At 35.4% G+C, this 15,850-nt stretch overlaps 1 protein-coding gene across 3 annotated transcripts in view; it reads right to left on the bottom strand.

Annotated features, from left to right (window-relative positions):
* Positions 1–15,850, bottom strand: part of ATP9B (ATPase phospholipid transporting 9B (putative)) — a 166,512-nt gene that overhangs the window by 89,679 nt on the left and 60,983 nt on the right. For all 3 annotated transcript variants that reach the window (XM_032998843.2, XM_032998844.2, XM_032998845.2), the window contains 2 exons: positions 9,833–9,927; positions 802–882 (listed from right to left, as the gene is read on the bottom strand). In XM_032998843.2, coding sequence (XP_032854734.2) covers positions 802–882; positions 9,833–9,927 — 176 coding nt within the window. The remainder of the gene's footprint in view (positions 1–801; positions 883–9,832; positions 9,928–15,850) is intronic.

Here is a 15,850-nt window from a genome sequence, read left to right as displayed (position 1 = left end):
CTCTACCTCCATAGTAGTTAATTCTCTCAAATTATTTTAGAAACAAACTATCAAGAGGAATGAGTCTACTAACACTGAGTTTGGCTAAAATAAACAAAACAATCACTGTATTTGCTAATATAATGCCACAACTCTGTAAAGTGATTAAAAAAAATTGCTACCTATTAGGTCACCCTGCTTTGAAGGGTTAACTTTAGCAGGCCACCTTTAGAAAATAACAGAAAAAAGTCACAGAAATTATTGCATTGTTATTATCACATTCAGTTTTGAACATAATTCTATCTGGAACAATGATTTCCTAAATCCCCTATAAGTAGCTTTTAGTTTTATTTTATTTTTTGAGATAACTTTAGAAGTAGTAGTTTTCCCTGGAACAGAAATGCTGTTAAACAAGGCACATTTTTACTGCACATAAATTAGCAGTTGCATTGTCTCAGGCTACTGAATATATTCAAGTTGCCACTTTTTTGACACATGTGAACAATACATTAGATGCCTAGAGACAAACAACATATACTAATATACAAATGGTTTCATATAAAAAGATTATAGTGATGTCAACAAATGCCCAATTCTCAGATTCTACTTTTTTTTCAGATATTCTTTTTGTATTAGCTTTCTGCAATACATATTTACCAGGATATCTTTTATATGAAGTATCGCCATGGCAGGAGTATGTTAAAAAAATACCGTTGTAAAAGCTAAGGAAAGATCTGATACAACTTCAACACTAAGTATAGGTTTCACTTACACTGAGAAATGGAAGAGAGAAGTAGAACTGTGTTTACATACACTACTTACCCGCGTGAAGGTACCCTCGAAACTGTGAATATCCAGCTGTGGCTTCTGAGCATAAACATAAGCATTGATTGAAAAGAGATCCTGTAAAACAGATGAATGTGCTTACTATTATTTAAACTTAAATTCCATCACATATTTTGAAGAACCTTTTAGTGGTAAAGATTCCAGTTTACGACCCTCACCACCCCAAGTTAAGTTCATGAATTTTTTTACTCAACTAAGAAACACTGTTTTTTCAGTACACCTTGCTATAAAGGAACCAGATCCAAGATGATACTCTAAATGTGTTGATAGTTCAAACGCTACACTGTTTTACATTTATGTTAGAAATTTTATCTAATTTATTTTCTCTTAATATCCCCATTTTAATTTATAATAGTATAATCTTAAAATATTTTCCATATATATGTTCTTTTAAAAATAAAGTGTTGTTTTTTTTTTTGTTTTGGTTTTTTGTTTGTTTGTTTGTTTTGATTTGTTTTGATCAAAACTGGAAACAAAATACTTTTCCAGCAAGGACAAATCCAACTGAATACAAGAAGAAAAAATAAAATTGATCTACATTCTCTTAAATGCTCAAACACATCTACATTCAACACATGAGAAATGCCCATCAGCTTTAAGAAAGCCTGGTTACATCAACAGTATGACTCAAAGGCTTAAAGTCAGGGATACACTATACTGCTCATGACAGCAAACAACCAATGAACGTTCCTATCTAAAACTAAGAATAATAAGAGATTCTCAGATACTACAGTAGCAAGCTCTATAAATAGATGGCAGTGTGGTATAAACAAGGTAAGGAAGAAAAAAAGTCTGATAGATCTTAAGAGCTGTGCTTGGAGGCCCAGGGAAGATCACCTTAAAATTTTGAAATAATTCTTTCATCAGGTAATTGCTCTGAAACATCCACCTCCCCTCAAAATAACACAGGCTAATTGTTAAAAACCTGATATCAGGGACTTCTTTCTCACCATAAAATCAAACCTTTTGGTGCTTTTTAGATGGTCAGAACCAAGAGCAGCTGAGATTTTTCAACATGAGTAGACCACTCGTGCATTGATCCACAATCCAATTTCTACACTGGAGAGGAGCAGATGCTTAATACCAAATCCCAGACGATCTAAGAATTGTAACCTCTGATGAAATGCAAGAGCGTCTACCTTCTCACCGTATGCAATACCCAACTGTCTGAGTTACCTCTATCCTTTATTACTGGACGAATCTTGCAAAAGGCTAATAAGACACCATCTCTGAGGACCAGATTCCATGGCTAGAGCACCCTGTTCATGCTAGCTAGAATGTGCTATCTTCAAAAGCAGAATTAATTTTACAGTCTCTTTCATAGACATATAACCACACCTTGGCACAAATGTAGCTAATTTAAAAAGCATGTCATTATTTGTTGTTCATAATTTTGAATATAACAAAAAATAACTATATTTGAATAGTACATAATTTGAACATTACAAAAATTAACTGAAGGTGCAACTGTCTACCTCTGTTAACGTCTTAAAGTCTGATACACTTTTATCTTTTGGTTTCTCTGATAAAATGGCTACAGATTTTTCAGTATCATTATTTTTTCACTTTTCCAGATGTTTTTTAAAAATCTACTGTACATTTATCAAATGGGTTTGACCTTAGTTTAAAAATGCGTAATTTATAAGTAATGAATTTGTATTTCTATTTATATTCTGCATGCAAGAAATCTCCCACGTCATACCTTGTAATAATACACAGACTTTGTATTTCACATGCTTTTTAAAACACGTATCAAATCCGAACATTAACTGTCACAAATTATCTTTATCTTAAACCGTTAACCATTTATTGTAGTCTTTCACATCAAATTCATTTATTGCATCTTTGTTCTTCCAACCTACTTTCATCAGGTTCACAAGAAATAATTCATATGAAACTAATACACATGTGGTGTCCTATATCTTCATCATTCACTTCTTTCCAATCTGTTATCACCTACAATTTAGCTAATCCAGGCTATTATGTGCTTTATTATGCAAAGAAAAATAAAGAGTGTCTCAGTAGTGGATAGCACAGCAGAAAACTAATACCACACACATACTCATACACACAATAAAAACTGCTAGTGAAATGCGTCAACCAAGAACCAATCTCTCTTTTCAAAGAATGTCTTAGTGGGAAGCAACATTAGAATAAAAGGAAGCAGAAATATCCCCCTTAAGTATATTGACATTTGTACAGTAATATATTTTCCTGGTTTCTAATCTATTTTCTTCTACTGTGATGTTCTCTCTTGTTACATTGTAAATGTAAACATTTCTACCACATTCTTTTAGCATCTTGTTATGTTTTAGCTCTCCTTTTGTATTTCTGATTTAACACCAAAACTTTCATGTGTTGCTTCGCTTCTTTTTTGAATTTCAACTCTGAAACAAATCCACCCATCTTTCTGAGAAACTGGGATCTGCACAGTCCCTACACATTTATGGCATTATTCTGGAACGCCACAAACTAGGACCAGCAGAATATTCAAAAAGTGCATGTTTCTTCCTAAAACTAAAAAAATGTAAGAAAACCCTATGCTCTGAGAAAAATCTGGGGTGGTCATTCATTGACATTTCAATTCATGAGTAGCAGAAAGAAAAAGACATACAAGCATATTACACGTTCCCCGTAGCTTTCTGAAGTATATTTTCACTATTAGAGTAAAGAAAAGGGATAAGGACTTTTTTTTGCTGTAGCCCAATGTTCTGTACTCCAAAAGGACTTCATTCTCAGGCCAGTAAAATACAGTAGCTGAAGTTTTATAAATCAAGGGAAAGAAAAAGAAATCCAAAGAATGATACAGTTATAGAAGACAGATTACATACAAACTGCATTCAACAACACAGGTTACTCTGAAGAGTACAATGATGTTCCTTCACCTATTGCTGCTTTCCCAGTAGAAGCTATGTATTTCTCATCTCAATGTCTTGAAAGCAGTGTACAACAGTGAATATAACAAGGAGATACCACGATTTGTACGCAACACTACATGTAAAAATAACTTCTGGTCTCTAAGCATGGAAAATTTACCTGGTTAGGTTACATCATTGCTTCCCCCTATATAAAAGCAGGGAGAAGGGAAATTACCTTAAACAAATTATTTAAATATATTTTAAAAAAGACAACTACTTTTTATTATTTAATTAATGAGGGACTTGATCTTCATGAAATTCAGCTTCAGAAAATATTTTTTTTTTTTACTACAAGCATTGAACTGCTTCTTCACTGAAGCCAAATAGTTCTACTGATATGTTCAATGGAAACAGTATTCTACATCTAAAATTACGTTGCTTTTAGAAGACAGTGAGGACAAATTACCTCAGTTACTTTCTTACTCAAGGGAAAAAAAAAAAAAAACACTTGGGTAGAAGGATTGTAACAGTTCTAGATTAAAGAAACTATATGACAGACTTGTGTCTCAAGCAATAAAATTAGTTTTATACAACAGTAGACAAGATCTTAAAAAAAATGATATGCTTTTAATTATCTCATATTTGAAAATAATAATTCAGAACAATGCATTTCATCCACACTGCAAGTCAGAAAATTACTTGATGGTACAGTAATGAAAATGTTCTCTTTTGCATTTCACAATTTAAAATTCACAGTGAAGTTATCAATAACATAGAAAAATCTCCTTTATTAGGTCAAGGGCAACATTTGTTCACCTTACTTAAAGATCATTAAAATACATTCTTAATCATAACATGTAGTACATTACAAATAAAATTGCCTTTGGTTCAATAAAACTAATTAAATGTAAATGGTATTGTTTACTGCTGTATGGATCTTCTGATGTAAATCAGCAAGTCACCATTTATTGAAAATTACAGTGACCTCATTGCTGTTAATAAATTTAGTTGATCACAAGCTAGAGAAGAATGCCTCAGAGCACGCGTATCCTCAGAAGAACTGCCCCACCTATAACTATGAAACTGTAAAAAAACTAATCTAGGTGTTATGATATTTGCTGCTCAGTCATCATTAAATTACTTCTTGAAATTTTAATTCTCTGATCACATTAAGTGCTTTAGAAAGACAACAAAATCCGTACTGATCATCTTAGCGGTGTCACCTGTTCTTTAAGAAAAGCCCTGAAGGTCCGCAGGTCTGTTTATTTGGGGTGTCACAGCGGGTAGGGTTACAGTGCTGCTCAGCTGACACGACCAACCGCTCGTGCCAACACAAGATACTCACCACCTATCTAAAGCTAACTCATACCGATACTAAATACATGCTGATAACTAAAGAAATCAAAACGAGTGACAATTATGGAGTATATTCTGTCAAGCACGCAATGAAATTGTTGTCTATTTTATGCTCAACTTGCAGACATCCTCTTAAATTATTAAAAATATTTTTAAACACGTAATTATGAACTGTAAGCCACAGCTCCATGCAAGCGCATGGAGAAGACACTATAACAAGTGTTGCTTTACATGTGGAGAGTCCCTGGACTCCAGGAAAAGCACTACTGCAACGAACAACTGCTTCTTCAGACAGAAAGTCAGCCAAAACTATTTGTTCCATTACAGCAAAACCCCAGAACTTCGGCCCAGAGACAGCAAGGGCAAAATGCCAGACCCCAGAGATCGGGCCGGGCACGCCCCTGTATGAACAGGTTCTCCCTGTGAAGGGACCCCCTGCAGTAAACTGCTGGTTTATCTTAAAAACATATAAAGTTCACCTGATAAACCTAACCCGTTTTTGCAGCCCCCCATACAAATATGATCCTTCGATCCAGTTTAAAGGCAGTATTGAATTAAAACATGAACTTTGTGCCTTTGAAACGGACAAGACTACCAGGACTCTGAGCTCTTCCTGCAATTCTTCGCAGGCACAGAATGTACTGTGAGCTACCCATTTTCCTTACCCTGCCTCTCAACTAATCTGAAATTAGTTTTGTGAATTCTCGCAAAACCCCTTGTGACACGGTTCCCTGCCCAGGGTGGGGGGGACTCGCCCTCACCTGAGGGCAGGGCCCAGCGGCCACGGCCTTCCTTCCCGCGCTGGCTACGGCACAACCAGCACAGGGGAAAAACTATTTGTGAGTATTTTGGGGAATACTGGCACAGCAGAAGAACTACTGTGCTACCTAGGGAAGCAGCAGCATTATACTGAACGGACAGAAGCCAGCGTTTATCAGGTATGAATGATCTGGCATTTGGGAAAGTTCATTTCCCAAAACTCCTTAAAGCAAAACAAGTTTTCATTAATAGATGGTTTTAAAAAAAGCTAAACCAAAACATTTCGATAGGTGTTCCCCAAAGTGCCTTATATTTTCACTATGTCGATTATTTTGGGGAGAAACACGATGCATGGCCCACCTTGTGCAGCACATACTGCAAACAGAGAGAGAGGAGGATCATGACCTTGCCGCCTCTTTTAGCAGAAGGATCACTGCCCGATTCTCCTCACATTTTGTAGAGGCAAGTTAAAAAACAAGTTCATCCCAGACCAGAGCACAAAGCTCAGTCCTTAGCTAGGCTGCTACAAACCCCAACACATTTCTGCAAAGTAATTTTAAGCCTATCAGAAAGTATATATGTCCTTATAACACACTGTACAGGTTAGCAAGATAATCACTGTAAATAATTGCTGCAAAACAGTGTTTTTTCAAGATAGGAACAGAAACAAAGCATAGGGATATTTTACAAAGCAACAGACATTTTCAAGTTAATATCTGGAAAACACCTTGCCTGAATTTTCAGTTTTATTAACAGAAGATTGCAGCAGCAGAGGATACTGGAGAAGCCTACGGTGAGAAAAAGTCTACTTGAAATTTATTTCTCAAATGATCTTCACTTTTAACCTAGTTGCTTCAGATTTCTTCTACTGTGTGTACAAGAGAGCTTGAACATGGTTTGATGAAAAAACTACAACTACATATTTTAGATAAGCTGGGTGTAAAGTTTCAAAGGGTGCCAAGCACTACCCCTACATGTTTAAAGTGTGTATCCTATTTGTACTCTTTTTTTGAAACCCATTATTTTTACCATAACTATAAACAAATAATCCTGCCCACTGCATTTTAATTTAAAAAGAATACATGCAAGACTATATACAGATACAGCTTGTGACTCTACTAGAATTACAAAAGATAGGCTTAGAATAAAATAACTCCATAATGCTATTTTTTGTTAGTTTGAAATTCACAACTTGCTTAGAGGTTCATACTGATCTTCTGAAGTTGTCCACCCACAGAGCTTCTTCAGATGGCCGACACTCTTGCATATGATTGCCATCTCAGTAAAGGTAGCAGTGTCTTTGCAGAAATTAAAAAAATACCACTGTGCTTTCCACAGAAACGGAAACAGCCTTCTGGGATGTGCACTAAGTATTATCATCTGTGATGGATGGGAGTATCCCCTAAAAAGCATTTATATTTGGGTGCATTAGGCTACCATTTCCCCAAAATATTCTCAAACAGATGGGGCTTAGGAGTGAAGCAGATGCATGACATGACCACTGCAGACAGTCTAAGACCAGCTGGGAAGTAGCCATTTAATATGATCTCATTGAAGGACCACCAAGTGTCAATGGTTTGACCAAACCATACAGTATGAAACTTGGGAGATAGTTTAGTTCAGCTGGCAGGAAGTATTATACCCAGTGTCAGTTACTTCAGGATGACATGTTACCTTAATGCAGAGAAAATCTTGGCTAGCACACTTAACCACCAATAACCGCATGATGAGAGAAAGGGCAGAGGTACATCAACTGCTTGGTGGCTTCCATTTGCTGCCAGTAGCCAGGGAAGGTTTGTTAAGTGTACATAGCTCCTTGATTAACTGCACCTGATGATGCAACTCAGGTTGTAACCGACAGTTCAAGAAGAAGGAGATTATGCAAATCTTGCAAGCAGCACAGATCAATCAGAGGTAGGTTAGTAAGTGGAAACAATGAAGGAAGAAATGGTTACTATATCGTACAGTTGACTTGGTTACACACACAAATAATTTCTTGACGATACTTTGCCTTTCCCTTCCCGACATGTCCAAATCAACCACCATCTGAAGCAAACCATTACTTCTGCAGGAAGTTGAGGCTGCATGTCCTACCATTCAAATGCAGACTCTCCAACTGTTTCTGATTTATTTTCAACTGTAAACAACTACAATACGAACATTTACTTCTTTCAAATCAAATGCACAGGTTTAACTAAAATTTTATACTATCTCCATAGATGCTTAACAAATTCTTGGACAAGTCTACTGATAACCAATTTTTTTTTTTTTTTTTTTAACAAAGGACATCATATAAAAGTTGCAATACAACAATTCCCTGCACTACCAGGTCTATTTCTTCCTAGCAAGGAGGGAGAATTTCAGACAGGGATTTGTTGTTTTTTTTGTTTTTTTGTTTTTTTTTTTTTTTTAATTATCTATTTTTTTAAAAAAACTTTTTTTCTTTTATTTTCCAAAGGAGAGTGTAGAGAAACCTTTGCATTGTAATTTACTCCAGATTTCATCAGCCTCAGAACCAAAGCTCAGACCACCGAAACTTCCAAGCTCAGAACACTGAAATTGTAACCAAACAGAACTCAGAGGCAGTGCTCTGCACAAAGAGTTGTACATGCTGAGTGCAGTCAGTGATGCTTCCAAAACAAAAGAGGAAGTAAAAAATAATAGTTAAGTTGGACACAGTTGTAACTATCTGAAAAACACTACACAAAAAAAAAAAAAAAAAAAAAAATCGAGGCAAGATAGAAAATCGACTGGATTTTAGTCAAATGCATGCATCTGTCTCAAATGATTTTTTTTTTGAATGAGAAAACAAGATAGGCCAACGATTAAATGGTAAAATCCTACAGGAGAGGCATTATTACAAACCCTAAATTCAATGGCAGGTTACAGAATACTTGTTAAAGTCTGTTCTTGCACCAGAACACTCCTGTCTTGGAGCCTGACTTGGCATGACCAGTCTTCAGTACCATTCCTCATCTCCAGTCCTCTAAATACAAGCCTAGCTAATTTTTCTTCCTCCTGTCACATGTGAAGCCAGTAGCAGAGCACTATGAACACAGGAAAAAATCCCCCCCCTTTTGCTAATTTCAGTGTGGCAGCAACTCTGTAATTCTGGAAGAATAACTGCAGCAGTCCTGCTAAAATCTGGCAGATAATCTAACATTTTTTCTATTGAGATAGCATATAAACAGTCCTCTAAATGTATGTTTGCCTTTAATAAAACACCCAAAGAATTTAGTGTCAAAACACCAGAAATTCTGTATGGGAAAATTTCCACAAGCTTGTAACTTGAACATGTTTTCAGAGGAAGTCTCTTAATACCAAGCCAACTCTCCTGTAAAATAGCAAGCTTCCCCAGTACAATGGACACAATTCTGCTTCTCATTAAGAGACATTTATACAATTCTACATACATTTTTGTGGATAGGTGTCTATTTTGAATGTTTACATACATATACAGACAGGCACGTGTCCTTTTTCACGATTTTAATAGTTATCTGTGGCGCAACATATATATGCACACAAAAAATACACACACTCAGGCAACTCTTAAGACATCCTTGCAAGAACTTGCACGCTGTACCTAGTCAGACCAGAAAGCATCTTCACAAAAAGCGCTTTACCTTCCAACAGCAGACTGCTCTTTCCCAAGCTTACAAGTTAGTGACTAAAGCACCGGTTCTTGAGGCAAGAATGACTTGCACTTGCAGCGTAACACTTGGTTGAAAACACTGTAACTGTGATATGCTTCTGCAGAGTATGGCTCTCAGAGGGGACCACAATGAGAGCTGCTAAATTGAAAGATAAAAATCCTATTCTGTCCCAGATTATTTTCAATGTAAAATCAAGAATATTTGCATAAACAACTTCTCATTCCACATTCAGTGGGATATCTATCTCCTATTTATTGCAAAAACTAAGACTGTGGTAACAGATCTTTACCAATACTTACAATACTTGTAACAAACTTTTCTGTAAAAGATATGTATGCATACATGGAAGATATCTTAAAAGCAAACAGATAAAATGCTTACCCCCAAAGCTGGCAATCTTTGCGTACAACTGACAGCAACCTTCAGCTTCCAGTCTGTTTCTCCATCGAGCTGGTCAGTTCGAATGAAACATGAACCTTGAAGTCATAAAGAGACATCAAACTGGTTATCTCAAAAATTCAGTTTGGGTTAAAAAAAATCTAGAGCGAAAATGAAGCCATTTACAACCATCTTTAAATACACATGCTACATATAAAAGGATTCATATTGTGAATGTCTGTGTGCTTTCATCTAGGAATGCTCCAGATATCACACAATAGCATAATTTTTTGGGGTAAAATTAACAATATGTCTGCTTATGAACAAGGAGGGAAATCTTATTTTACAGGTCTCTTAATTTCTAAGCAAGTTTGCAAATATTATCAGAAGATACACAACTTCATTGGCTGAAGTTGAAACAGGTTTCGTTTTTTTTCTTTTTAGAATTGTGACACTTGTACAATTCCAAGACAATAAAATAATGAACTGATGCCTGTGATTTTTGTCTCTCTGCTGGTATGACATCACAAACTTCTACTGCTTATACTTTCCTGGCTTCTCCTGGAATTTATTTTTTTTTAAATAAACCCTTCACATGGATACCATCCAAAACAATATGGGTCCCAATGTATTATACTTAAAATACATTATTTTGAATCATCTGTAATTGTCAAGGATCCAAGGCTAAAGAAACCTGTCAACACGTGTACAGTACTTAAGATATGAGGGAAGCTCAAGATACAGACTGCTGTCTATACTGAAGAGAATCAGCATGCTTTACAGACAGACGACTGCATTTAAGAAGCAGAAAATTGAGACCAGTGCAGAGCCTCCCCCCCACCCCAGTAACTAGCTTAGGGGATATAATCAAACCCGGAGTATTACATAGATTAGTAATGTAAGGTTCAAAAAAGACTGCACATGAACATTGCAAATCTATTAAAAACATATATGATTAGCTATACTTTCAATCTAGTTTGAAGCCTTTAAAAAAGGTGGTAAAATTTTAGCAATACTCTTCACAATTGCTACACTAAAGAAACCTTAAATATTTCTGAAGCAGTAATCACAACTTCCATTACGCTACAGTCTAGGAACTGTATACACTGTTGTAACTGTGTGCTATTGGTGTGAAATAAAAACAGATTTTTCTCATTATTTGTAGGATTTAAACAACGTGTATAGATTTATGTGTATATACACTCATAATTCCTTCTATATTTCAACCAATTAAAAAAAAACCTGACAGTTTCATCACTAGAAGTGATATGGTAGCAATTAAATTGAGGGAAACACTGGCAAAGGACATTATCCACGTTTGAGTCTTCTTACACAGACAAGGCAACAATGTCCTAAAAGCTTTGAATCTAATAGGCAATACATCAAGAAAGGGTACCTATCAGTGAACACAAAATTAAGAGGGAGATTCCTTTGTAGGACACATTTATGTACTGATGTTAGTAAAATCTAACAGAACCCAACGTTTTCTTCAAGACCTGTAAATTAAGCAGTTCAATGAGCTAACGGTCTGAAAGGTCATGCTTGAGAGAAGCCACCTGAAATCTTATCTGACTAGAAGGTAGCATTTTTGCACAAGTCTTGAAAGAAGCTTACAAGCCTTCATGTAACAGCTGTATTTATATTAAGTGCATAGTAAGTAAAAAAATCTTTAAATGTTAAACAGCTCTCAGAACACATTATCACAACTAAATTTCACCCAAAGCTCAGAGCTGCACCCTGAAAAGCTGTATCTTGACAGGAGTCTTTATGGATTGTCTTCTAAAAATAAAATACTATAAAGCACTTTTTGAAGAATCCAGTGACATACACTGCATTATAAGTAAGGGTGAGGTACCAAGGAACACCTAGGAATACCACGGTTTCACCACACTTTCTCTCCATGGCACAGATGAGCCTACTTTCCATCATCCTTTTCCTGTACAAGACATTTCATGGTTCTCTTTACCCTTCCTGTCAATGTTGCTCTCTTCCATCAATTTCATTTAGAGTTATACTATAGATCAATGCAGTTCAAGACCAGCGTTGCTCCTGTGAATGGTTGACTGCACATATATTCATTTAATAGAGCTCACACTATGACATGTATTGGCCAGCTGCATTTCCTCTCCACTTCAGCAGTTAATTTCATCAATAACTTATCTCATAGCCTGTTTCCCTTTTATCCAGAAAAAGGGACTGCTTTCTGCCAGGTCAGCTTTCAATAGTGATCACAACAGCAAAACTGAAACAATACAATCCTCTTTCTCTACCTCAAATACTGCAGCAGATTTGACTAGGTTTTAATTATACCATGAGAAACTGATTTTAAACCTGGCTTAACTAAGATATAAACATGGGAGACTAAACATGTAATTAGAAACAGTGTATAAAAACAACTCTTCACCCCTACCAAGCCATTGGACCTGTAAAAAAATAGATACCCCACCATGTATTGAGTGGAAGTCACATGTACTTTATCTTAGGAAGGTGTTTGAGTCAGCAGTACATAACACTTCTAAAAATCAAAGTCTTCTGGAAAAAATAGCTACTGTAACTGCTCCATTTTGAAATGCTTGGAAGCACTGTCCCATCTCCCCCCAATCACAAAATTAAAAAAAAAAAAAAAAAAAAAAAAAAAAAAAGAAATTAAGATGCTTTTCTTACCATAAGAAACTAATCTACCCCACTTGTCCTGTATCCAGAACTTAATTTTGATTTCCCCACTCCCAGTTCCTGGCCTGGAAGAAGGATCTGAGAAAGAAGCTCTAAGTCATGAGATGAGACGGAAGAGAGGATTCTGAATTCAGGGGAAAAGCAGCCCTAAGGAATAATTTATTCTGACTAGCATTAAAAAAATGGCAAATTGAATGATACATCATTGTAAAAATACTTCTACACTTATGTCCTTTACTTTTTCTGTTCTTGCTTTGAGCAATCACTTACAGCAGATCTTGTCTTCAACTATACCTATTTAATCAGCATTTTACAAGTGAAATTATTTTTAAAAAGACTTCCATTTTTAGATTTCACAAGTACATTCAAATCCCTTCCACAGAGCCTTACCAGTCAACCCACACACAGTATTTGTTACAAATGTCAGTATACACAGTAAAGAATAGTATAGAAGAAGCCAATCAACAACACAGAGGTTCTGTAAACCTTACTTTCTCTTGAAGAACACTGAAGTTAACAGATTTCTGCTTGCAAATTTTTTGCCAAATACCAGCAGGCTTAAAAAAAAGACTTGCCAGTAAGCACTACAGAGAGCTTACAGGTATAATTCAAATATGCCATAGCACATATTTTAACGTCATACTGTTCTGAAGATGCATCAGAGGGAGGCAACTATAATTTAGTTGTATATAGCAAGATATGCAGGAATATTAGTATTTTACAAGCACATTAAAGATCAACCAAACAGGTCCTGAAAAGGTATTGTCTGCATAAATGCACGGTTGAATTCCACAGTCCAGTACAGATATATCATCAGAAAACAACCATAGAATGTGTGCACTTAAATTAGTCAAAAAAAAAAAAATCATAAAATTAAATTTCATTTACTTTATATAATATGTAACTGTAAGAATTCTTGTCAGTTATTCTTACACAGAGAAAATGCTAAACCACTACTACGTGTCTGGGTTCTTCTCAGTCAAATCTAAATAAATAAAATTATGTCTGCCTTCTCTCTCAAGAGCTGTATCCAATGAATTTTTTACAAATGAGAACAACAGCTACAACTAATGCCTTTCAAGCCTAAGCAAAACTGAATTATTAAATCTGTCTGCCTATATCCTATTACAGCCTACTTATGAATACTTGATTTTATTTTGTATAATTGACAACAGTTGTCAGGAAAGGAAGGTTTTAACGGCAATCAAATTAAGATCAACTGGTATAAGTGTCACAGTAAAGAGCCTGCATCAAGTGTTGATGAATTAATTGATGGGTCACTGGGAAACAGGGCACGTGGAACTGTGGTGTCATAAACAGCTATATATTGTCTGGTAATATTACCAGCTTTAAGTCAAAAAAGCATTAAAAGAGATGGGTTACTGGAATATACCCAACAGAAGAAAAATGGACTTTGACTTCGCACACCTAACACCAGATCATTTACGAACAACTTAATTTTTAAATCATTTATATTACCTAAGTGACTGTGCATGAAAATTTTAAACTGATGACAAGATGAAGAGCAGCACCAAGATGACATGTTAGAGTACAGAGTTTCATTTACCACTATGATAAGAAGCTTTCAGTGATGAGAGCTTCTAAGGAGGAAAAAAAAACCAAGACACCTGAAACATCCCAAACATTTAAGCTGCAATGCCGTCACACAGGATGCAATCAAAAAATGTAGTGGCATTTATATGAGACTGATTAGATCAGTTTTAAAGCATTAATTTCTCTTAAGACCATAAAAGAACTGTGTGTACTTGAGATATTTGATCTGAATTAAGAAACCAATGAAGCAATTGATTAATTGGAATTTAAGCCATCAGTCACTGGATCCATCAACAGATTCATTTACATTCTAAACAATCAGCTGATGGTCTTATAGGATACCATGTATTAATACACAGTCAATATGATACCCTCAAACTCATCACAGTTCCTTATTGACAAGCACACAGATGCTTTTAATCCAAGCTTGATCACACTGCATCTTTTCTGAATTGTTATATTGATTCAGTACGCTTTAGGAATTTTTATCTCTATTAAAAACATTATGGAATTCTCTTATACAGAGCAAACAATGTTCCAAGTAAAAAAAAAAAAAAGCAGCTACATTCATATTTGCAAATTTTAACTTACTGATTTGTATTACTTTGAGATACACAGTAGTATACTCAAAAGCATTAATTTATCTATTCCATTTAATAGCATTCGATGCACCACTTTATTATTATTCTGATGTATACTCGCAATCTCTTTTTGGAGAAACCCAGTGATACAGAAAAAGGATAGTGTGAATTATTTACGTCTTCAGTTTAACGACTAAATCAAAAAATCTGTCATACAGAATGCTTAGAACACTAAAAGAAGTTTTCACTTTTGAGATCAAATTAAGGTGAAGAAGGCTGGGATACCACTTTATAATAGTATGAAAATCGGTATGTACTTGGCAGATGTCAGCTTTACCATTACATTTTATACAGAATGCTTTTCAGCGACTTGACTCCCTGTTTGTGAATTTACTTAGTCTGCTATTCTAGTTGTTTTTAACATTTAGAACTGGAATAACCTATGGTGAGCTGTCCCCACGAATGATCCAAACAATTCTCTTGATTAAAATCCAAGAATCCTGAGAATATTATCAGTCTTGTTCATTCATCTGTAAATCAATTTTGCTCACATCTTCAACATATTAGTGCTATCACTACATATGTTACTATTAGAAACATGCTTTTCTCAACAAGCAGTAGATGGCACATCTTCCTTCAAATGGATCAAGTATGAAAAAATTTTGCAGAAGTAGTCATTGTAACACAGCAGGAGAAAAACCCTACCTAGTATAGCCTACTACAGCAAGCTAATTTCACTGAGATTACAGACTACTTTGATACAAAATATGTTGCACATCTGGACAGGTAAAAGGGATGAAAATGAACCTTTTGAAACCAGAGAAGTTGTAGTCTTTTAACACAAAAGTGTCTCCACTGCAAACCATTTTAAGGCCTCACTAAAACAGGAAAATTGTCTAACACTGATACTATTCTAAGTGCCATTTCACAAACATCATCCATTTTGATATCTTATCTCTATTTGAATCATTATTCTGGTCTAAGTACCATGTTCAGCTGGCATTTTCCATTCATCTGTCCTTAATACACAGTGCTCATTTGGTCCTCACAGGAAAACATTCTGTTTTACAGTGGAAAAGTTGGTTCTTATTTAAAATGTATTATGAGACTTATTCTAAGTGCAAGTACTGCATGTTTGCTTAAAGATTCGATAGCATCCTTCTTACAGTGTATGCTCAGGTATGCACTATATTACACAGGACAATCATTAAAT

Source organism: Tyto alba, unplaced genomic scaffold, assembly GCF_018691265.1.
Source record: "Tyto alba isolate M040663 unplaced genomic scaffold, T.alba_DEE_v4.0 Super-Scaffold_48, whole genome shotgun sequence".
In the NCBI taxonomy this organism is placed as follows: domain Eukaryota; kingdom Metazoa; phylum Chordata; class Aves; order Strigiformes; family Tytonidae; genus Tyto; species Tyto alba.
Note: the sequence above shows the minus strand (reverse complement) of the source record. Positions and strands in the feature narration are given on the sequence as shown.